Consider the following 26,017-nt stretch of genomic DNA (forward strand, 5'->3'; position numbering starts at 1 on the left):
ATAAATCCTATAATTCTGTAAAAATGCTCCTTATTTACTGACACTCCCTCTCAAGCAGGAGAATGAATGTTATCCATTCCCAGCTTGCTTGTTAGCTTTTGAAAGGCTGTTCCAGGAAGGCCTTTGGTAAGTAGATCTATTAGCTGACTTCCTGTAAGCACAAATGGAGTACAAATTAGATCAGTTTTCAGCTTCTCTTATATAGGGTGTCTGTCAACTTCCACAAGTTTAGTGCGATCATGTTGCACCGGATTGTGTGCAATATTAATAACTGATTTATTATCACAATATAACTACATAGGATCCTTCCATTTGACCTTCAAATCTTCTAGGACTGTTTTAATCGATAGTAATTCACAAATCCCGAGTGCCAAGGACATGAATTTAGCCTCTGCACTTGATCTTGACACCACATTCTGCTTCTTACTCCTCCAGGTCACAATATTTCCCCCTAGAAAAGTACAATATCCGGATATTGATCTCCTATCAACCATTGATCCTGCATAATCAGCATCCGTATAAGCTTCAAGGATTAATTCTTGTCCTCTTTTGAATAGGATTCCTATGTACAGCCTTCGGGTGTTTCCTTAGGATTGTGCATAAATTGGCTAACCACTCCCACAACATATGCTATGTCTGACTAGTATGTAATAGATAAATGAGTCTCCCAACTAATCTTTGGTAGAGACCTTTATCTGTTGATGCATCATCTAGACTGTTACTTAGCTTATGGCTAGGCTCAATAGGAGTCTCAGCTGACCTACATCCTAGCATACTAGTCTCGGTTAATAGATCTAGGATATATTTTTGTTGAGATATAAAAATACCCTGTTGAGAGTAAGCTACTTCAATACCCAAGAAGTACTTCAGCCTACCTAACTCCTTAATTTCGAATTCCTTTATTAAGCATTGCTTTAGGCTTTCCATTCCCTCCAAATCATCTCCTGTCATTATGATATCATCTACACAAACCAGCAACAGTGATTTTTCCAGCAACTGAATGCCTTATAAATAATGTATGATCTCCTTGGCTTTGTTTATATCCCAAATTGAGCATGGTTTTGGTAAATTTTCCAAACCAAGCTCTTGGGGATTGCTTCAACCCATATAGGGATTTGTTTAACTTGCATACCACATCTTTTTCCTTTGTTTGACTCACTCCCGGTGGAACCTCCATATAAATTTCTTCTTCTAGATCTCTATGTAGAAAAGCATTTTTTACATCAAATTGATGTAGTTTCCGACTAGAATTAGCAGCTAGGGATAGCAATATCGTTATGGTATTCATTTTCGCAATAGGAGCAAAAGTTTCGAGGTAATTCACACCATAAGTTTGAGTATAACCCTTAGCAACCAACCTTACCTTGTACCTTTCTAATGACCCATTTGAGTTGTACTTAACAGTGAATATACATTTTCACCCCACTGGTTTCTTCCCATTTGAGTTGTACTTAACAGTGAATATACATTTTCACCCCACTAGTTTCTTCCCCTTAGGCAATCTCGCTAGATCCCATGTCTTATTCTTTTCAAGTGCCTGCATCTCTACCCTCATGGCTTCTCTCCAATTCTCATTGCTCAATGCCTCAAATACTATTTTTGGAATGAGAATTGAGCTAATGTTGGTGAGAAAGGTTTTGTAACTGGGAGACAAGTGTTTATAGGACATTAATTAGTGCATGGGGTGCTTTGTGCAAGTTCTGGTCCCTTTGCGAGTGGCAACAAATTGGTCAATATCAGTTGAATTAGATATATCATAAACATGTTCGACTTCATTAGGATAAATGGAAGTAGAAGTAGTTACCTCAACTTGCTCAATGTCAAGTTTAGGAGCTGATTCATATACTTGAACAGGTGCTGAATGAGCAGTAGGTCTCTTCCTTCTTGAGTAAACTTAGAGTGGACGAGGTTTAGCCTCCTGAATTAACACTTCTTTTGTCTGTTCATGAGGCTTGGACTGAGAATTAGATGTTCGTTGTAGGGATGAAACAGTAGGTTGTAAGTGTTGTATAGGAGTAGGCAATAAAGAAGGGAACCTAAGGAAAAACAAATTTCTATCCTCTTTCTCACTTACTGAGGTCTCTCCTTGAACAAAGTACTAAGTTTGATATGTTTCCTAATTTGCGTTTGTAAGCAAGCTGGGAATGAAAGATATCCATTCACCAGCTTGAGGGGGAGTGTTGGATGATTTGCAAGATTAAAGGAATTAGAGGAGAAGGATCATGAGTTGCCTTTCCTAAAATCAAGACAAATCTTCTCCAAGATTAGTGATCCTGATTTGATATGTTTCGTAATCTATGTTTGTATATTTAGTTTCCTTGTATAGTGTACAACATATTTAGTTTTCCTTTTCTACAACTTTCCTATAGTGTAATCCTCTTCCCTATTAATAGGGAATGTACTTAGTGTCTAAGATACAATTAAATGATTCTTTTGTTGTTCTTCCTATCCAATCTATACCAATTTCTACACTATCAAACCTATGATAGCACTTATTAACAAAAATGACCAGGTTTTCCACACAATTGGCAATATATTCTCATGTAACCATCTCCTCTTGGAATAAAACCTCCTCTATTATGTATAGATCCATTTCCATTTTAAGACCAATATGAAGCAACATTAGCATGCATAGATGAAGATGCAGTAGTATCAAAATTAAGAGCAAAAGAAATTGAGGTATTCTTAGCAGCCAGCCTTTGCTCATGCATCAACAAAAGATATTGCACCTTTTCCAGGTTTATGTCATCCATCTGATAAGTAATGAGACTAACCACAGTCTCGTAGTCATTATCTAGTTCATTTAGAATGACTAGAAACTAGTCCTTATCATTTAAAGGTTCACCAATGGCAGTAAGAGCATGCCCTACGGTTTTAATTTTCAGAATGTAATCATTTACGGATAGTGAATCCTTCTTCACTGATCTCAATTGCTGCTTTTACTGCGAGTACCTCTTTATCTATTGTGGAAAAGAGCCAATCGAGTAATAATTGATCTGACCTGATCCGATTGAGGTAATCGGGATTGACAACTTGAGAGTCAGATTCAATGGAGGTTGGATCAGAGACATACTTCACTGGTGGCAAAGACTTGTTGATGAATGGAAGGAGATCGAACGCCCTAATTGTCGTTAAGATCTGTGCCTTCCAGAGAAGATAATTACTGGTATCCAGCTTAACACGTATGTAATTGAATGCCTTAGCAACAACTAAGAAGTTGGATTGTAAGGCCGACGACAAAGTAGAGGATGAACGAGGCAGAGAGGAGGAACCGAATCGTGATTGGAAGCCATGGACGTTAGTCTAGGGCTTTGATACCATGAAGCAAGAGCTTCAAGGTGCAAACAGAAAGAAATGCGAGAAAAGAGAGAGAAAATAAAGAAAGAAAATGATCTTAGTAGAATGAATTTACTGAATGACTCGTAGTGTTACAAAAACAAAAGCATAGTTGAATGTTCAACTAGCCTTGATAATAGCCTCACAACTTGCAGCAGCAAGTTATAATTGCCTAACCAATTCAACAACTAACATAACTGCATGACAACTTACAGTAACAAATATAACCGTGGCACAATATAAAAGAAGTACACACAACAAACTAATCAACATTATTTCCTTCTACAACAAACACAATCTGTGGTATCTAGATTGAGTTAAAGATGGGTGAGGAAGCTTCTATGTGAAGGTGACATTCTATCAAAAGTCACAAAATGGGACAAAAGGTGACTTGTGTATTTCCAAGCATTCAAGTCGCTCGATGTAGATGAGTCAGGTAGGTTGGGACGCTGTCGGAATCGAGCTAGGCTGATAGGCTGCCAGTGCATCGGACCTACCAAAGATGCCACAAGAAGCAGTAGGCATGAAGATTAGAGTAAGGGGTTAGCACATGCAGGTGTAATAACCAGCATGTGCGCATAGAAGGGGTAGAATTGTAATCCACATGCTGAGGGAATAATCAGCATTAGCATGTGCAGGGGAATTCAGTTAGAAATGAGGTGAGGAGAGGTATAAATATGAGGGAAGAAGAGAGAGAAAGCTAGTTGGTTTTTGGTTAAGAGAATTCTGGAGAGAGAGGGCCTCTTGAATGCCCTGGGTTGTTTTTGTTCTTGGCTGGAAAGTCTGATAGCTACTGATATTTAATTGTTGTTTGGATTTCTATCAGGAATCCTATCAATTTGGTATCAGAGCCATTCCGACCCTGATGGTGAACTTAACGGAGAGAGTGGGTGAATTGGAGTCGAAGATGGAAGGCATGCAAAGGGGAGTTGAAGACATTAGAGGTGATATCCAGGTGGTGGAACGAAATGTAGTGGTGATGCTCGAACATTTCACTTTCATGCGAACGAAGTGGGACGAGCAAGAGCGGGAGAGGAAGAACAAGTCCAAGGAGCAAGAAGGACCTTCGAAATTCACCATGGATTCCGAAGTAACCCTTGGGATTGTGGGAGGTCGCGACTCGGAGGGAGGAGTCGGGGGCAGGTACCGATTGGACATACGGGGAAGGAGATTGGAGATGCCCATTTTCGAAGAAGAGAATCTAGATGAGTGGATTTTTCGAGCCGAGAGGTATTTTGCTGTTAATCAACTAATGGACGAGGAGAAGATAGAGTCCGCAGCACTGTGTTTCGAAGCTGCGACTTTGTCTTGGTTCCAATGGGAGACAAGGCGAAGAGGAATTCGAAGTTGGGAAGGCTTAAAGCAAGGAATTCTGGGCCAATTTCACCCCACTCAAGAGGGGTCGTTGGAGGAGCGTTTCTTGGCTCTTCGGCAGGAAGGAATTGTTAAGGACTATCGGTTGATGTTTGAGACATTGGCCGTGGCAGTACCTAATGCTCCGAAGGCGTTTTTGGAAGGCAAATTCCTAAACGGCCTCAAACCAAAGATAAGAGCGGAGATCAGGGTGCTGCAACCATGGGGGCTCGAGCGGATTATGGTGGTGGCTCAAAACATTAAGGACAAGAATGCAGCTCTTCAAAATTGCCATCGGGCGACCCGGCTACCCAAGAGCGAGTACTCTATAGCACCCACGGTCGCTAGTCGGATGTCCCCAGTACCAGCGAAGAGTTTGGGTTCCTCCCAAAAGTCCGTGACCCAGCCGGGACCCTGGCTTCACACCGTTGGAAATGGTGGAAGCTTCCCTTTTAAGAAGCTTAGTGAGGCTGAGTGGAAGGCTAAGTGGGAGAAGGGCCTTTGTTTCCGCTGTGATGAAAAATATTCGATAGGCCATAGGTGCAAAAACAAGGAGCTCCAAGTTTTGATGATCTATGACGAAGAAATAAGCGAGGCGGTAGCAAAGGAAGAAGCAGTGCAGGGGGGCGATGAAGAGTTGGGATATGGGGGAGAAGTGATCGAGTTATCCATGAATTTAGTTGTGGGATTGACTACACCACAAACGATGAAGCTAAGGGGACACATAGAAGGGCAGCCGGTAGTAGCTCTTATGGATGGAGGAGCAACTCACAACTTCATAGCGTCTGAGTTGGTGCAACATTTGAGTTTGCCTAGGACAGAAACGGCTAGATATGGGGTGATAATGGGAACTGGGATGGTTGTACAAGGAGCTGGAATTTGCAAAGGGGTGAAACTGATCCTTGATAACTGCAAATAATGGTAGATTTCCTTCCACTTGAGTTAGGGAGTTCGAATGTCATTCTTGGCATGAAGTGGCTGGCATCGGTGGGGAAAATGAGTGTGGATTGGAGGAATCTGACCATGAAGATTCAGGTGGGGGGGATGGTTGTGTCCTTGTAGGGTGACCCTGGCTTAAGTAAGACATTAGTCTCCCTAAAAGCTATGATGAAGGCGTTTAAAGAAAATGGGGAGGGAGTACTGCTGGAAATAGGAGAGGTGGCTGCCGAGTTCAACGAATTGCAAGTGGGACTGCCCCGGAGTTTAGAGGAATTATTGGCTGAGTTCGAAGGGGTTTTTGCCAACCCGAAGGGATTGCCACCCACCAGAAATAAGGACCATGCCATCAACATTCTACCCGACACTCCTCTAATTAGTGTTCGGCCTTACCGCTACCCTTATCTTCAAAAAAACGAGATGCTGGCAGCTGGTACGTGAGATGCTAGCAGCTGGAATTATAAAGCCAAGTGTCGGCCCCTATTCCAGCCCGGTGCTGCTCATTAAAAAGAAAGACGGGGGATGGAGATTTTGTGTAGATTACCAGGCTCTAAACAAAGTAACAATCCTCGACAAGTTTCCAATCCCAGTCATTGACGAGCTGCTAGATGAATTACATGGGGCTAAAGTTTTTTCGAAATTGGATCTCAAATCTGGTTATCATTAGATTCAAGTCAAGGCTGGGGACGAGCCTAAAACTGCATTTCGAACACACGAGGGTCACTATGAATTCCTCATCATGCCCTTCGGATTGATGAATGCACCGACCACCTTCCAATCCTTAATGAATGATGTATTCAGGGAGTATTTGAGACGATTTGTGATAGTATTTTTTGATGATATATTAATTTACAGCCAAACTTTTGAACAGCATGTGCAACACTTGCGCTGTGTTCTGAAGGTGCTGGTTGAAAATCAATTGTTTGCAAACAAGAAAAAATGTTCCTTCGGGCAATTGGAAGTTGAGTATCTTGGCCATGTCATCTCCCAGCAAGGCGTGTCGGCTGATCGTTGCAAGGTGCAAGCCATGGTGGACTGGCCCGCACCCATTTCTTTGAAGGAATTGAGGGGATTCCTCGATCTCACGAGGTATTATAGGAGGTTTGTAAGGGATTATGGCAAGATGGCATGGCCCCTCACGGAGAGAATAAGGAAGAATAATTTTTTCTAGGATGGGGAAGCTGAGTGAGCCTTCCAACAGCTCAAGACAGCAATGGTGTCACTTCCAGTTCTAGCACTACCAGATTTCGATCAGTCATTTATCATTGAGTCGAATGCTTCAGGACAAGGGTTAGGGGCGGTATTGATGCGGAATCATAGGCTGGTTGCATACTTCAGCCATGCTCTTAAGCTGTCAAAGAGAAAAAAATCGGTTTACTAAAGGGAGCTGATGGCCATGGTGTTTGCAGTTCAAAAATGGAGGCATTACCTCTTGGGAAGAAAGTTCATTGTAAAGACAGATCAGAAAAGCTTGAAGTTTTTATTAGAGCAGCGAATGGCGAGCCCAAAATATCAAAGATGGATGTTGAAGTTGATAGGGTTTCACTTCGAGATTCACTACCGCCTGGGGTTAGAAAATAAGGCTGCGGATAGCCTTTCGAGAATCAATCATCCAGCAGCCCTATTAGCTCTAACAGTTCCAAAGGTGGTGCAACTAGACCAGTTGGCCCAAGAGGTGGAGAAAGACGCCTACTTACAAGGAATTATAAGGGAGTTATAGCAGGATTCAACTTCCCGATCAGATTTCCAACTGGTGGGTGACCAGCTCCTTTACAAAGGGCGACTGTTCCTGTCTAAGGGTTCTTCCCTAATTCCATTATTGCTCCATGAGTGTCACGACGGAAGTGTAGGAGGTCATTCAGGGTTCTTGAAAACATATAAACGAATTGTAGCGAGTGTTTATTGGGCTGGTATGAAGCGGGACATACGCCAATATGTGAGGAATTGTGATGTTTGCCAGCAAAATAAGTATGAATCTTTAATGCCAGGGGGGTCTTCTGCAGCCTCTTCCTATTCCCGGTCAGATTTGGGATGATATAACCATGGATTTTATTGAGGGTTTACCAAGGTCGGGCCATATGAATTTTATACTTGTGGTGGTGGACAGACTCAACAAATATGGACACTTCATTGGTCTCAAACATCCGTTCACAACAGGAGTAGTGGTTGGGATTTTCGTCAAAGAGATAGTAAGGCTTCATGGCATGCCCCGGTCTATAGTTTCGGATAGAGACAAGGTATTCATGAGCTGTTTTTGGGAGGAGTTGTTTCGGCTTCAAGGTACTAAACTTAATCGTAGTACAGCCTACCACCCGCAAACGGACGAGCAAACAGAGGTCCTCAATTGGACCCTAGAGACGTACTTGCACTGTTTTGCATCAGCAAGACCTATGGGATGATATGTATGGCTTCCATGGGCTAAATTGTGGTATAACACATCATACCACACTGCTTCAAAGGTAACTCCTTTCCAAGCAGTTTACGGGAGGGAACTGCCAACCTTGATAAGGTATGACAAGGGAACTACCCCTGTGTCTGCAGTAGAACAACAACTGATAGAGCGGGATCAAGTGTTGGAAGAACTCAAGGACCAACTGGCAAGAGCTCAAGCAATCATGAAGAGGGGGGCTGACCGAAAAAGAAGGGATGTGCAGTTTGCAGTTGGTGACTTCGTCTATTTGAAAATAAAGCCTTACCGAAGGAAGTCCTTGGTTGCCCGCCCTAATGAGAAGTTGGCTCCTAGGTACTATGGGTTGTTTGCAATTGAGCGGAGGGTGGGACCAATGGCTTATAAGCTGGCGCTACCAGCACACTGCCATGTTCACCCTGTTTTTCATGTGTCCCAGCTAAGAAAGGCCAAAGGAGAGTTGAGAGCAAGAGTGGAGATTCCCCACCAACTAAAGGCAGACTTAGAGATGAAGGTTGAACCAAAAGCGGTGCTGGGAGTTCGGCCTAGAAGGGGTTCTAACTTGCGTGGGCTAGATGTCTTGGTACAGTGGGAGGGCTTACCACCATTAGAGGCAACTTGGGAGCCCTACAATATAATTCAACAATAGTTTCCGACTTTTCACCTTGAGGACAAGGTGAAAGTGCGAGAGGGGAGTAATGATAGGCCGCCGGTGCATCGGACCTACCAAAGACGCCACAAGAAGCAGCAGGCATGAGGATTAGAGTAAGGGGTCAGCACATGCAGGTGTAACAACCAATATGTGTGCATGGGAAGGGTAGAATTGTAATCCACATGCTGAGGGGCATACTATGCCACGTGGACCTAACATCGAAGTGCTCTTGCCGTTGAATTTCTGGTAGGTAGAACCTGTGGCTACGACTATTGGTTCCGACAGAGGGAACCTAGAGAAATCTTCGATAGATGAGGGCAGGATAGCCAGCAATGAAGGCCGAAGGGACAGAACAAGCCATGGGATGGAGATGATGAAGGTCGAACAGAGACCCTAGGAACTTGGCTCTAATACCCTGTGACGAATGTAATCTCTCTACTGATTGTATACTAAAAACTGTACATGCGTTGTGTATATCCACATAGAAGATCTAATTACATTGCTAAATCTGGAAATTCCTAAGAATCTGCAATCACCCTAATCAAAGGAATAACCAACAAGATTGGTAAGCTATATATTCTCCTAGCTATACATTGCCTAGAATAGGAGGATATAGGATCTTAATACAAGGCTTAACTTAAGAGAGCATTTGGCTTTCTCTCCCTTATCTAACAAGGAAAATGCTATTGGTACACCCATTTTGTACACCTTGGGCTACAAAATGGGGTATTATGACAAAAAACCCCTCATGAGGCGCATAGAGGCGCGTGAGGCTCATGGAGAGGCGCAGGGTATTTTGGTCATAATACCCCTTGTGTAGCCCAAGATGTACAAAAATAGTGTACATGTAGCATGATCCATCTAACAATACCCCCTTGGGGCTATACTTGTATTACTCAAGAACGTAGGCTTAAGAGAGCATTTAGCTTTTCTCTTCCCTATCTAACAATACTCCCTTTGGGCTATTTATAGGCATTCCACCTCCTCAATGAATGGTGGAGATGCATCTGATCCTATGGCTAGCAATGCTCCCCTAGAACATTCTCCAACATGCTAGATATGTACAAGATATTCTATAAGATTCTCGAACCTTCCACAACTTCTAAAACCTTGTGGAAGCTTCTAAGACTCCCCACATTCTTCTAATACCTTCCAGAAGCTTCTTGAATGTTCCATGTCCTTCTAGAATATTCTACATACTTCTTGGTCTATCTAGAATTCTCTTCATCATTTTTGAACTTTGGAGTCTCTACAATACCTTGCTCTTCTGAGGCATGGAAAATGTACAGCACGTGACATATATTTCCAACTTGCACCTTACTATGCCCATTCAGACCAGAAGAAAATTCATATTGCTCATTTCTAGGCTTTACACATAAGCGACTGTTAAATAGACCCCCCAAACATGGTGATGCAGAAAATTCAATTTGCAGTAAGTTTTCATTTCCTTATGATGCTCTTTCATTTTTAGATGGCATAATTATCTGAAGGTGTTTATCAATTGTCTGTTAATAAAATTAAATACGTGGTGATAGATTAATCTTAAAGGTTTCAACAATAACAATATATAGCTAACAAAGTAGGTAATTAAAAATTATAAAGCCAATTGTAGGATGAACAAATCACCTCAGCAACAATAAGCATCTTACCTGGACATTGAGCCCATTGTCCAGTAAAACTTTTTTGTAACTGTCCAAACGAAGAAAAGGGAGAAAAGCCCAAAGTTAAGAGAGGAAAACGGAAATGGAGTAAAATAAGGAGTTGGAATAATTAAATTAGCATTCATTTAGGTCCTCAGGAAGTGCTTCAAAAGCAGGCAAACATTGAAGTGAGTGCATTTTTCAGCACATGGTCATGCCGAAATCTTGAGAAACTCAAAAAGGTTATGATATTCTTGGGCCTCAATCTACCCATTAGCAAAACATCTAAAGACTTGCAGCATGAAAACTTACTGGGGGGTGGCTGCAATCCCCTTCATTGGAACTTGTGCTTCCACAACTTTGCATGTTACCCTTTGAGGGACTGAGGCAGACATTGGTTTACCATCATAAAGCTGCACTGTTACTGTCATCTCATCTGTTTACAATGAATATAATATTGCATTAGCAAAATAGAATAGCAAAACAAGCATAAAAAACACAAATAAATAAAGGAGTAGGTGCTAGAACCTTATTATACTTCAGACGAAGAGCATATATGTGAAATTTCATACAGAAATAGATGATAGAGCCAGACGTAAACAAAACAAAGGTTAGTGTTATATTATAAGACCGCATGTATCATTTTCTGCTGTGTCCACTCCTCACCAATTCCAACAATAATAGCTTAAAATTGTTTCAGAAATATATGTCTAATATATTGCAATAATAATGCTACTAATATAAAATACAAGTTGCAAAAAATGCCACTAAAACTAAAAGAGGAAGCAATACCCCTTATGCATATTGGACAATTCCCAGATTTCACCCACAAAAAGCTAATCATCTTTAACAACAAAATGACTGGTAATTAAAACATTATAGGCGTACAACTATCCAGTGATCATAGTTATCAGGTTCTGAGGGTGAGATCTAATATGGAGCCTGCCATATGCCACTGTTACTGTTCTGAAAGCACCAACTGCAACTACCATCCCATGTCCAGGACAAACATTTCTCCCCTTGATGTATAGCCATTCATTTGGTGTCCATTTGCATGATCATGAGTTGCCCCATCAGTACTTCTCCTCAACAGGCCAAGTGGGTCCTCCACTAAGAAGAAGCAGTAATCCCATTAGGTGGGGTCAACTAACGGATTCTAGCTTGTCAACACCAAGTTGATCCACCAATGAGCAAATATCTTTAGTGTTACATATTTTAAGTTTCAGAAAGGATAAATCTTGTGTTAATCCAAAAGCAAAGCAAAAGGGCCTCCCTCAAGGTTAGCACCTAATAGCCCCCATGATCCCCTTTTACAAAAGATCATTCAGGTTCATGTAGATCTGTTGAACAAGTCTAATTTGTAGTTGGAAAGAACATTATTTAAAATGATCCTCCGTCATTTCCCTATCAGGACCTGGCCTAAAATATTGTCACCATCAAGCTCTTAATTCAAAGCTGTAAAAATACATCCTCTAATACCACAATGTTAGGAACGTGCCTTAAGTAGATCTGAGGACCCTGTCCTCTATTATACAACAAGTATACGGTGAAAATTTTTGCTATTTTACTTCCTTTCCATACTCTAATATGATCTTCCAAACCCCGTGTCTCATTCTCATGACTCAGCCAAATATTATCCTACATAAATGATGGCACAATAGAAAAACATAGTTGGGGCACTCGCAATTTCAACTATCTAGCCATTGATGCATACTTGGAACAAGAAAGGACAAGTGATCATCTCCCTTGGTTCACTTGGGTAAAAAAATGTGTTACTTCTTGCTCGTTAGGTAGGATTCCTCTTCCTTAGGCCTTAACACATTAATTCCCCTCATTCAACCTTGATTTTGACCTCTAGGGATCTTTACAGTTAATTTCATAGTTGACAATAGATGTTGTAGTTGATCTCGCACCAACACTCTCGGATAGTTTCCCTCATGGTCAACTATTTCATACCAAAGTCGATCACCAGATCAGTTTGTTTAGTGCTAGTCAATCTCATGGTCAAGCATCATATACCAAAGTCAATATCCAGATCATTTTGTTTAGGGATGTTTAACTACTCAATCAACACTTCAATTGATTACCTCAAGCCAAATCAATCTCCCATGTTCTCTAGAATTTCATAGTCAACCCTATACTCAACTATTGGTCTTGTAATAGACCTTCCAGATGTTATGAAATTTTGTAGTCCATCCCACTTAAGTATTCACTTCAACTATCCTCACCATCATTTCAATGGCTCATTCCTATTGATACATTTTTACTAGTCAAGGCATCCTTCAATCCCCATGATCATTATGAGGTCAAATTATCTTACATTAGGGCATGTCATGCTCACTTATTAGGAAGACTCTCTGTCTGGCTCACTCAATCTCATGCCTCATATTAGGGTTATCAATAGGTTGAATCTAATCCAATCATTTAGATCCAAAAGAACCAATCCATTAACATTTAGGTATGGTCCAAAACTAATACAAGCCTGTTGAATAATCCACAGAAGTATGGAATGATATACTAATCATGGAAGTATGGAATAAGCTTTCAAAAATCAGCACTAATACTATCCTCCATATTTAGAAAGCTGTTCAGTTTTAGAGATTTCCTAATTTTGTGTTGTATCTTTTGTTTCCTTGTACAGGGTATAGATTATGTTTCCATTTGTTTGTAGTTTCTTAAAAGCGGTAGTTTCCTAATCTATAGTTTCCTAAAGTTGTAGTACTCTTCCCTATTAATAGGGAATGTAATCCCGTGCATATTGATATGAGAATATAGAGATTTTTTCCACTGTTCTTCTCCTATTTTTCTACATGGTATCAGAGTCTTTTATGATTGTCTACTGTTTTCCTGTCAGCCTTCATTGCTAACCTTTGTTCTTCCTACTGTTTCTTGTTTGCCTTCATCACCATCACCTTGCTGATTTGGCCACCTTCATCGCCATTCTTGGGCTCTTTCTCAATCAGTTTCCAATGCAGATAATCGGCCTTGTTTTCTGTGTTGTTGCCATTTTTCTTCCGTCCTGCCCAGCACCTTTCTTCCCTATTCTTTCTGAACAACCATGCTTTCTGATCATGGCATGGAGGGATTGGCTATGGTGACTAATAAGGTGCAGGGGACATGGATGAAGCCTCTGCAAGGCAAAAAGCAGTCCTCATCAAAGCAGGCAAAGGAGGGGCTTTGGTGCTCGTTCTGCAAAAAGCCTAGACATACAAGAGATACATGCTTCAAATTGCATGGTAAGGAGACAGTACTAAGCAAACTTGGAGGTTTCAAGAACTTGAAGCCAAAGAATCAGGGAAGAGCCTATCTCTCCACTAAAGAAACAAAGGAGAAACTGGAAAGGCTAACTATACAGCCTCCTCCGACCTAGGAGAACTGAATGTAGAAGAGATTAGGAAGCTGAAATCTTTCCTTAAAACTCTCCAAGGTGAATGTTCCTTAACTCAAGCAGATATGTGCCTTAATTCAGAGCTTTCACTTGCCTCATCTATAGCTAGGGATGAACTATGAATTTTAGATTCTGGAGCAACTGACCACATGTCACCTAATCTGAAATTTTTTGAAACCTATGAACCAATAACCAGCTCCAGAAAAATCACTGTTGCTAATGGCCAATCTATTCCTACAGTTGGGCAAGGAAATGTCCATTTGAACCCATCTCTACCTTCCCAACATGTCCTGTATGTACCAAGCATTTCCACCAATCTACTTTCTGTTGACAAGCTTACCCAAAGCCTTAATTGCAGTGTGAATTTCCCACCTCATGGCTGTGTTTTGGGATCTAACAAGTAGGAAGATGATTGGTGCTGCTAAGGTATTGAATGGGTTGTACTACCTACAAAGAAGCAGAGAGCTACCTGCAAGAGACCATTCCAGCCTTACTCCTCTATGTTCTCCTCTACTCACTCTGATGTATGGCTTCAGCATTTTAGATTAGGGCACCCATCTTTTACTTTATTAAAGACCATGTTCCCAAATCTATTTAAAGGCGTTGATGTCAATTCCTTTCACTATAATGTGTGTCAGCTATCTAAACACCTTCGAGTACCTTATGCTGTTAGCAATAAACTTTATTTGTTTCCTTTCTCCTTAGTACATTCTGGTGTATAGGGGCCTTCTAGAGTTCTCAACTGTTCTGAGGCTAAGTGGTTTGTATCATTTATTGATGACTGCACTAGGATGACATGGGTATATTTACTCAAAGACAAAGCAACCACCAACACCATCCTACCCTTGTTTCATAGGATGATTTTCACTCAATTTGGGGTCTCTATCAAAAAATTCAGAACTAATAATGCAAGGGACTATTTTAATCATCACCCTAATCACTTTTTCCAACAAGAGGGAATTATTCATGAATCCTCTTATATTGAAACCCCTAAGCAAAATGGAGTTACTGAAAGAAAGATGAGGCATCTCCTAAATCTTGTTAGGGCAATCTCGCATCAACATTTAGTCCCTAAATCTTTTTGGGTTGAGGCAGTGCTAACTGCAACTTACTTAATCAATAGGGTTCCCTCAAGAGTCCTAAACCAGCTTACCCCATTTCAGTGTCTTTTTTCCTACTTCCTAGAAATTGATCTTCATACCTCCCTTCCTCTTAAGGTATTCGGGTGTATAGTTTTTGTTCACATCTCTAAACATCATAGGGATAAGTTTGATCCCCGAGCCCTTAGATCTATCTTTTTGGGGTATTCTTCTACCCAAAAAGGGTACAAGTGCTACCACCCTCCTCGAAAAATTCTTGTGTATAACGATGTCACCTTTGTAGAGAATCAGCCTTTTTTCCAGTCTTCTACTTCTAGTCCCAAGGGGGAGGTTACAGCAATTGGTGATCATGATTTACCTATCATGGAAGTGTCTCAACCATATCAGCCACATTCTCCTCCTAATCTCTCAACTTTACCTACTCCTCCTAATTCAAAGACAACAAAAATAGGAGACCAGCAAACATCTCCTGATTCTCCACCCTCTATTTAGACCAAATTGTCTCCTGTCAGGTTCAAGGGCTCATCGTTCGTAAACAAGAGGAAGGAATAGCCCCATCTATGTGCTAAGCAGGGCCCATCATCTATTCCTCAGTCAGGTTTGGACCTCACTCAGCCCTCTGATGATTCTCAATCCATTAATTGTTCTAATCCTATACCTTCTGATTTGGATCTACCTATTGCTATTAGAAAAAGTGTTAGGAGCTGCACACAACACCCTATTGCCCAATTCATTTCCTATCATAGGCTATCCCCAAATCACAAGAGTTTTCTAACCTCACTTGATTCCATAGCTATTCCTAAAACTATAGAAGAGGCATTACAAGATCAAAATTGAGTACAAGTTATGCATGAGGAGATGAGGGCTTTGGAAAAAAATAAGACTTGGGAAATGGTGCCTAAAACAAAGGGGGTTTAATCGATAGGGTGCAGATGGGTGTTCAATGTGAAATATAATGCTGATGGAACATTGGAAAGATACAAAGCCCGATTAGTAGCCAAGGGCTACACTCAAACTTACGATATAGATTATTTGGAAACTTTTGCACCCGTGGCTACTACAATAAGGATTCTACTCTCTTTGGCTAGTTGTTATGGCTGGGAATTGATGCAGTTAGATGTCAAAAATGTCTTCCTACATGGTGACCTAGAGGAAGAGGTTTTTATGGAACCCTCATCAGGATTTACTAATGGAGTTGATGCAGGTTATGTTTGCAGATTAAAGAAAGCCTTTTATGGGCTAAAGTAGTCTCTTAGGGCCTGGCTTGATCGATTCTCAAGAGCAATGAAAGAAATGGGATATTCGAAAAGCAGAGGGGATCACACTCTATTCATCAAGCATTCCAAGAAAGGTACTCTAATAGCCTTACTTGTGTATGTAGATAACATAATTGTCACTAGAAATGACTGTGGTGAACAAAAGTTACTAAAGGAGCATTTGGCCCATGTGTTTGATATCAAGGACCTTGGCAGACTTAGGTACTTCTTGGGGATAAAGGTTGTCTACTCTAAGGAAGGTATATTTCTTTCCCAAAGAAAATACACTACGGATCTGTTGGAAGAGACCGAGATACTTGGTGGCGAGCAGCTAGCACACCTTTGAAACCTAGCTTGAAGTTAGGTCACAGTGATAGTCCAGTGGTTGATCAGGGGAGATACCAAAGGTTAGTAGGTAGATTAATCTACTTTTCTCACACCCGGCCTAACATAGCATTTGTTGTCAGTCTTGTGAATCAATTCATGCATCATCCTACTTAAGAACACATGCTAGCTGTTAGAAGAATTCTGTGTTATCTTAAAACAACTCCGGGAAAGGGTCTATTATTCAAATCAGGGAAAGAACTGGAGGTCCTAGGCTACACTGATGCTAATTATGGAGGCTCCCTTAAGGATATAAAGTCCACTACAAGTTACTGTGTTTTTGGGAGGAAATTTGGTGTCTTGGAGGAGTAAAAAACAAGGTATAGTAGTCAGGTCTAGTGCTGAGGCAAAGTTTCGAGCAATGGCACTTGGCTTATGTGAGTTACTTTGGCTAAAGATTGTGCTGGATGATCTAAAGGTTTCTATCAATGGTCCTATGCAATTACATTGTGACAATCAATCAACATTCAGCATTGCACATAATCCGGTGCAACATGATCGCACTAAATATGTTGAGATTGATCATCACTTTATCAAGGAAAAGATAGAAGCTAAGGTGATTAGTATACCTTTTCTCTCTTCAGAAAATCAACTAGCTGATTTACTAACAAAAGGATTGTCTATCAAAAGATTTGAAGAACTTACAAGCAAGTTGGGAATGATGGGATATTCATTCACCAACTTGAGGGAGAGTGTTGAATAATCCACATAAGTACGGAATGATATACAAATAACGAAAGTATGGAATGAGCTTTCTAAAATCAACACTAATATTATCCTCCATATTTAGAAAGCTGTTCAGTTGTAGAGATTTCCTAATTTTGTGTTATATCTTTTGTTTCCTTGTACAATGTATAGATTATGTTTCCATTTGTTTGTAGTTTCCTAATCTATAGTTTCCTAAAGTTGTAGTCCTCTTCCCTTTTAATAGGAAATGTAATCCCGTGCATATTGATATGAGAATATAGAGATTTTTTTCATTGTTCTTCTCCTATTTTTCTACAAAACCTAATCCAAAAATCCATTTATAAATGGATATGTTGGATCTAGTCTTTATTGGATCAACTATTTTTTTTTCCATAAGTATTTCATTGAAAAAATCTCAAAGCGTTTACAGTTTTAAGCTAGAGCATACCCTAAGCCTCACAACAAAAAAACTAAAAATAATGGATTTTAACTACCAATATATATTTACAATCCACCAAACATTAAAAGACTATATACAAATGTTAGAGGAAATTTTCAAATGACTTCACTTTCAAATTTGAATTCTCTATCTTTAATCGTCGTCTATGTCTTTCCGCCCTAAGTGCTTGAAAGCTTTTGACATGAATATTAACATTTGTGATGCCAACACTTGACTACTCACTAAACAAATACTTAGGGAGAACCACGAACATCTTCACATGTCTCACCTCCCTAACAGTAAGAAGAGAGGATAACGAACATTTCCTACAACCAACAATTCATTAACATCTCAAAGCATTATAAGGTACATTCATGCAAATGTAACCATTTGTGATGAAGACATCTGACTACTCCCCAAATAATATCTTGTAGTGCATGTTAGGAAATACCGAGATTCATATTCATATTCTGGGATTTATATGCTTGATCTATGTTTCCATAGTTTCATTCTTTAGAAATCCTATCTTGACCGCATATTTCCAACTATATTCTAGGTTGTATGTGTTTCCTAATTTCAATAGGGTTGATTAGGCAATTGCCTAATTTAGAGATTCGTTTTCTTCATTGACCAACTGTATATAATCTTGTAATTCTACCCTAAGGAATAAGATTGGATGATTGGCCACTTTTGACATGGTATCAGAGCACTCGGTCCATATTTATGGAGTCGGGCACTAGTTTTAGTACTTCTTTTAGCTATAGCCAATATTGACGTCTGATCCACTTTAGTAGCTCCCTAAACCCTACGACCATAATAGACAAAACCAAATCCAGTGGTACAACAGAGGTACCTTTTGCTGGAAGCAATGGCACAACTTCAGGTGGAGAGCTACATAACATTCAAGTAGCATATTGACTGAATGGAAGGAATTACTTGAAGTGGCCCCAGCTAATCCGAACGTTTCTTAAAGGCAAAAGGGAAGTTGAGTCACCTACTTGGAACTAGGTCTAAGATGGACAATCCTACATATGCAACCTAGAATGAGGAAGATTCGTTGGTCATGTCTTAGCTTTAGAATTTCATGCTGCAAAAGATTAGTGGCACGGTTATATTCCTAAGCACTTCCACAGAGATTTGGCATATAGTTAAACTTACGTACTCTAAAGTCCATGATGTTGCTTAGATTTATGAGATCAGGACAAAGGTGACAGTCACCAAGCAAGGATCTCAGTTAATCACTGAATACGCCAATCTCTTGCAGGCCTTGTGGCAAGAGTTGGACCACTATCAATGTATTCAAATGAAATGCAGTGATGATGTAGATATACAAAAACGGTTTGTTAAAAAAGAAATAATCTACGATTTTCTTGTTGGTCTAAATCTAGAGTTTGATGCAGTTAGAGTTCAGATCATTGGAAAAGACGATCTGCCCTCTCTCAATAAGACAATCTCAATTATACATGCAGATGAAGGACGGAGAGGAGTGATGCTTAAGACTTCTTCTACAGACAGTTCAGCACTTGTAACTGTAAAGAGTCCTATAGCTTGGACAAGCAACCTATAGAGGAAAGGAAGGCATCTGATTCACCAAAAATGGTTAACAAGGACTCCTTATGATGCAACTATTGCAAAAAGCCTCGCCATACCATAGAGAAGTGTTGGAAGCTCCATGGTAAGCCTCCTAACAACGATCAACTAAGAGGACAGGAGCAAGTTTATGTGGCCAATAGCCATCACCCTACGGAAGGAAAAGTTCAAGAACGGGAAGATTCAATGGAGCTCAACTGGGAAAATATTGAAAAACTAAAGAGTTTGTTAGTCATTAGAAAAGAAACTTGGGATAGGTACTTGCACTCTAGCCTTCACAAGTATATCTTCCTCTTCTCATGTCTTTCATGCTTTGGATATAACTCTCCCAAATACCTAGATCATTGACCTTGGAGCCACAGATCATATGACCTGTTCCTCTCACCAATTTATATCCTATACACCATGTCCTAGCACAAGAAAAATAACCATGGCAAATGGGTCACTAACAACTATGGTTAGCCAAAGAGATATCCTTGTAAACAGTCACCTCACCCTTAAAAATGTCCTCCATGTTCTTAAGCTTTTCACTAACCTTGTGTTCATCCAAAAACTTACCACCGAGTCCAACTGTAATGTCATTTTTTATGCATCCTTCTGTGAATTTCAGAAACAGAGCACAAAGAGATGATTGGGCATGATAGGGAGAGAGATGGACTTTACTACCTTGAAAACCTTAGTGGACAGGTCAATAAAGGGAGAGTCTCCCCTCTATCATTCCTAGTTGAGTCCTCCAAGTCTAATAAAAGATAAGTTGTGGCTTCATCACTTTCCTCTTGGTCATCCCTCTTTTAGTGTTCTCAAATTGATGTTTCCTTTATTGTTCAAACGATTAGATGTTGAAGATTTCTATTGTGATGTGTGTGAACTTGCAAAACATAAGAGGGTTTCATTCCCTCTTAATAATAAAAGAAGTTCTCTCCCATTTACATTGGTCCATAGTGATATATGCAGCCCCTCAACAGTTCCTAACATTTCTAGAGCTCGATGGTTTGTCTTCTTTGTTGATGATTACACTCGTATGGTTTGGTTATACCTTTTGAAAGCTAAATTTGAGGTGTGCACCATTTTTCCAATCTTCTACAACATGATCAAAACTCAATTTGGTGTTGAAATAAAAAGGTTTCGTTCTGATAATGCCAAAGACTATTTCAATCAGTCTTTGTTCTTTTTCCATGAAAAGGGCATAATTCATGAATGTTCTTGTGTCCATGCTCCTCAGCAAAATGGGGTGGTTCAGAGAAAGAATGGTCATCTTCTAACTGTTACATGTTAGAGTTTTCCTAAGATTAGTCTTATGGCTCAGAAGAATATAAAGGACAGAAGAGAATAAGTCGTTGAAGACCGGTTTCTAGGAGTAGTTAGGCACTTGTAACGGTAACTACCGGTTAGTTAGGTATTTTCTCCTTGTAACTCCTACCTCTATGATCTATAAAATAGAGGGTCGGGGTGAGTCATTTATTCTCTAGTTTTCATTGTATCTTGTGATTGTGTACTGCTAGAGAGAAAAGCCTTTGTCTTTGTAATCTCGGTGAGGATAGCTCAGTCATAAAGCTGTGAATGCAGTGCATTGTATCATTCCTATTGTTTCAAGATAGTGGAAGCCATAAGCCCTTTGATTTGTCTGGACGTAGGATTCACCGGTTCAAAGGTGATCCGAATTAGGATAAATCTAGTGTCCCATTGTGTGTGTTGTTGTTTTTTGTTCTTAGTTTTGTTCTGTCTTTACCATGAGTATTTGGTGTCTTTCTTGAGGGTTGAGTGAGAGTGTGTGACGTGAGTTTGTTCAACATTACAAGAGCTCTTCTATTTCAAAACAATATTGGGGAAAAGCGGTCTTGACAGCCACACCCCTCATTAATCGACTACCCTCACAGAGTCTTGATTCACATAGTCCAATTCAACTCCTCAAAATAATATTTCTTGAGTTCAATGTCTCTAATGGACTTAATCCCAAAGTTTTTGGTTGCCCATCTTTCGTCCATCTACACCCTCCACATAAAGGAAAACTTGATCCTTGTGCCCTCAAATGTGTCTTGGTTGGGTATTCTTCCATTCAAAAGGGCTATAAGTGTTATCATCCACCTACCAAGAAGGTTCTTGTCCCAGCTGATGTTACATTTGTGGAAGTTACTTCCTATTTTGATCGTCCTTATCTTCAAGGGGAGACTTCCTTCTTGGAAGACAAGGATAGAGATCTATGCCTTCTTGTCTTCCCTTCATCTTCACCTCCTTTGGTCTTTACCTCACAAGACTCACAGGGCATGATACAAGGGAAGCAACCACCAACTTCTTCTTGTCCACTATAAGTGTATTCAAGAAGAAAAGCACCAGCCCTCAAACAATGCAGGCTACATCATTTAAACTGGGCCATGGTCCTATTATTCCTACTCTCAGACCTGAACCTGTCACTAAACCTACAACTAATCCTAATCCAAGTGACCTCGATAAACCTGATCCCAATGACCTTGATCTTCCTATTGGCATCAAGAAGAGAACAAGGACTTGTACCCAACTTCCCCTACACTTATTCATGTCCTATACAAACCGGTCTCCCACACATAGAGCTTTTCTCACCAGCCTCAACACAATTCCCATACCTAAGACCTTTTCCGAAGCAATAGGCAATGAGAACAGGAAGAGTGCCATGGAGGTAAAGATGGCAGCACTGGAGCAAAATCAAACTTGGGAGTTGGTAAAATTACCAAAGGGGAAGAACCCGGTAGGGTGCAACTACGTGTTTACTATGAAATATAGATCAGATGGGTCATTAGAAAGGTACAAAGCAAAATTAGTTGCTAAGAGATATACACAGACATATGGGGTAGATTATCTTGAGACATTTGCTCCAGTGGCAAAAATAAACACTATAAGAGTACTATGTCCTTGGCTACTAACCTAGGTTGAAAATTGCAACAGTCTGATGTCAAGAATGCATTCCTACATGGTGACTTAGAGGAGGAGATCTATATGGAAGTAACACCCGAGTTTGGATCAAAGACAGGGGAAGATGTGGTATACAGCTTGAAAAATGCTCTATACGGACTAAAACAATCACCAAGAGCATGATTTGGGCGGTTTACTAAAGTCATGTTTGGTATAGGATACAAACAAAGTCAAGGAGATCACACCCTAATTGTACATCACTCGATCACAGGAGGAGTGATTGCATTGCTTATATATGTGATATTATAGTAATTGGCAATGATATGGAAGGAATGGAAGCTTTGAGAGGTTGCTTGGGTAAGGAATTTGATATTAAGGAGCTAAGCAAATTGAAATATTTTTTGGTTATTGAGGTTCTTCATTCTAAGCAAGGAAGTTTTATATCCCAACAGAAATACATATTTGATTTGTTAACCGAAACTGGTAGGTTGGGAAGTAAGGTTGTTGACACATCCATTTAACCTAATCACTGGCTGTCCTAGAAGATGGTGAAATGGATAAAGGTTCCTATCAGAGGCTAGTGGGGAGGCTTATTTACCTCTCACATGCAAGGCTAGACATTGCTTATGCAGTGAGTATGGCCAGTCAATTCATGCATAATCCTAAGGAAACTCACCTTAAAATAGTGTACAAGATTCTACATTATTTAAAGGGGACACCCGGTGTAATACCCCGTATTGCATGGTATTGGAAAATAAATAAATTCCGATTATTTGAAAGGACCTCGGGTGGTCCAGGAAGCCCAAGGGTCGATTTTGAGAATTTAATTAATAAAATTTGTCAAATCGACGACAGGGAATGCCCCGGGACTTGGATGTCCAAGAAAGAGAGCATGAGATTGGTGAGCGTCCCGAGGCAAGGCTAATGATGCTGGAAACAGTCCGACCGGGAATAATTTTCGAAATAAATTCTGTATAAGCCCGAATGGGTGCTAGTACCGAATGGTCGTAGGGGACCTCCGGAAAGCCGATGGGACCCTAGGAGTGGTCCGATTTTGCGAGTAAGGCAATCCTGAAGTGTTTCTAGGTGGAATGAAGGTCTTGTGCAGGAGCAGGGACGAAATCGAAATTCCCGAGTAAATACCGGTTATTAATTTTGATAAATCGAGATTGTGGGTGGCTTAATGATAATTAAACTAAGCTTTGGAAGGTCCAAGAGCAATTATCAAAAATTCTCAAGTGCAATTAAAATTCCTTAAGTGGGATTAATGTAAAATTTGGGAATTAGTGTGATTTGTGTATTATATATATATATGGCTGTGTGTGCGTGTAAATGGGGGAGGAAGCTTCCTCTGATATTTTTGAATCAGAAAGAGAGAGAGGGAGTCTGGCTAATGAAATTATTTAATGCGATCCTTAAATCAAAAAAGATGTCAGATGAGTGGAAGAAGAGTACTTTGGTTCCTATATACAAAAACAAATGAGATGTTTAAAACTATAAAAATTACAGAGGAATTAAGTTAATGAGCCATACCATGAAACTCTGAGAGAGAGTAATAGAGTAGAGGCTCAGAAAAGAAACCGAGGTCTCGGAAAATCAGTTTGGTTTCATGCTTGGTAGGTCAACAATAAAAGCTATATACCTACTAAGACGCCTAATGGAAAGGTATCGAGATTATCAGAAGGACTTGCATATGGTATTTATAGATCTAGAAAATGCCTATGATAGAGTCCCTAGAGAAGTATTATGGAGGGTTTTAGAGAAGAAATGAGTCTGAATAGCCTATATACAAGCCCTTAAGGACATGTATCACGGTGCAGAGATAAGGGTCAGAACATGCGGAGGGGATACTGAACCGTTTAAAATTACAATAGAACTGCATCAAGGTTCTGCACTAAGTCCATACTTGTTTGCTTTAGTAATGAATGAACTCACTAAAGAAATTCAGATAGAGGTGCCATGGTGTATGTTATTTGTAGATGACATAGCGTTGGTGGATGAAACAAAAGAGGGAGTAAACATTAAGCTTGAGTTGTAGAGAAACAATTTAGAATCTAAGAGATTTAAATAAAGTAGAAGAAAAACAGAGTATATGGAATGAAAATTTAGTAAGAAAGCAAGAGTGGAGGATGTTATAATAAAATTAGAAGATCAAATCCTACAAAGAAAAGACCATTTTCGATATTTGGGATCAGTGATTCAAAAAGATGGAGAAATTCACAAGGATATCGCGCATAGAATTAAGGCAGGTTGGCTAAAACGGAGAAATGTATCGGGGGTGTTATGTGATGGTAAAATCCTATTAAAACTAAAAAGAAAATTCTATAGGACAGCTATAAGACTAGTCTTGTTGTATGGTTCAGAATGTTGGGCAGTCAAATACCAGCATGAGCAAAAGACGAGCGTAATGGAGATGAGGATGCTAAGATGGATGTGCGGCCATACAAGAAAAGATAAAATTAAAAATGAGGTTATTCGTAATAAGGTAGGAGTAGTGCCAATCGAGGAGAAGATGAGAAAGACTAGACTAAGATAGTTTGGTCATGTGAGAAGGAGATCAAGAGACACTCTTATGAGGAGAGTTGATGAAATGGAACAATTAGTCAAAAAAAGAGGTAGAGGTAGACCCAAGAAGACTTTGGGAGAGACATTAAAATTTGATATGAAATGTATGGGCCTAAATAAAGATATGACGAAAGACAAAAATACATGGAAGTCTATAATTCATGTAGCCGACCCCACATAGTGGGATAAAGGCTGTAGTTGTTGTCATTGTTAGGACTTCAGAATACCAACAAAGGAAGGGTCCCCATGAGAGAATAACAAGAAGTCATCTGCAAACATATTTTTCTCTTACAAAATCAAATATTAATCAAATCATGTTATAATCTCAAGTTTATGATCGAGTTACAAGGTATGTTATAGTCTCAAGTTTATGATTGAGTTACAAGGTGATGTACTTGAACATCAAGGAAAGGATTAATTGAAAGATTGTATTTATGTGTTTTCATACCCTTACAACGTATTTTTCTCTTTTAGTTAACTATAATCAAGAGCTTGTTGGCAAGAACCCTTCGATCTCTAAGTTTTAAGGAATTTAACCTTGGACCTAGGTAGCATGGAAACGAAAACAAGAAACAAATATAATACGAAACAAAAATAAGGAAACGGTAATTTTGGAAATGGAAACACGAGAGAAACACATAAATAAAAAATATATATATATAGGGGCCTTTTGGACTTACCTATTACTATTAGAAAAGGGAGTAGACATTGTACACAACATCGACTAGTTAATTACATTTCCTATCATCGACTCTCACCTCAACATAAAAGTTTCTTGTCCTCTCTTAATGCCATTACCATTCCTAAAACAATTGAAGATGCATTAAATGACCAGAATTGGACACAGGCCATGCAAGAAGAGATTAGAGCTTTGGAAAAGAACCAAACTTGGGATATGGTGCCTAGACCAAAGGGAATAAGACTTGTGAGCTGCAGATTTAGAGAGATATAAGGCATAGTTGGTTGCTAAAGGGTTCGCACAAACCTATGGAATAGACTATTTGGAGACCTTTGCACCAGTGGCAAAGATGACAACTGTCCAGATTCTCCTATCATTGGATGCATGTTGTGGTTGGCAATTTGATGTAAAAAAAATGCATTCCTCCATGGAGATTTAGAGGAAGGTTTTATGGAGCCACCACTTGGTTTAATAAAGAAGCTTCAGGCAAGGTGTGTAGGCTAAAAAAGGCTCTCTATGGGCTTAAGCAGTCTCCTAGAACATGGTTTGACAAATTTACTAAAGCTATGAGAAAGATGGGATACCAACAAAGTAGGGGAGATCATACCCTCTTTATTAAACATTCAATAGAGGGGAAGCTTACAACTCTGCTTGTGTATGTGGATGATATTATAGTGATTGGAAATGATGTTGTGAAGTAACAACAGCTAAAAGAAAGC

General features: G+C 39.8%; 1 protein-coding gene across 5 annotated transcripts in view; it reads right to left on the reverse strand.

Moving 5' to 3' along the window:
• LOC127802562 (uncharacterized) overlaps positions 1-26,017 on the reverse strand; it is a 98,009-nt gene that overhangs the window by 28,978 nt on the left and 43,014 nt on the right. For all 5 annotated transcript variants that reach the window (XM_052338447.1, XM_052338466.1, XM_052338431.1 and 2 more), the window contains exons 8-9: positions 10,637-10,760; positions 10,334-10,373 (exon numbers count right to left, since the gene is read on the reverse strand). In XM_052338447.1, the coding sequence (XP_052194407.1) occupies positions 10,334-10,373; positions 10,637-10,760 (164 nt within the window). The remainder of the gene's footprint in view (positions 1-10,333; positions 10,374-10,636; positions 10,761-26,017) is intronic.

The sequence above is a fragment of the Diospyros lotus genome, chromosome 1 (genome assembly GCF_014633365.1).
Source record: "Diospyros lotus cultivar Yz01 chromosome 1, ASM1463336v1, whole genome shotgun sequence".
NCBI lineage: Eukaryota > Viridiplantae > Streptophyta > Magnoliopsida > Ericales > Ebenaceae > Diospyros > Diospyros lotus.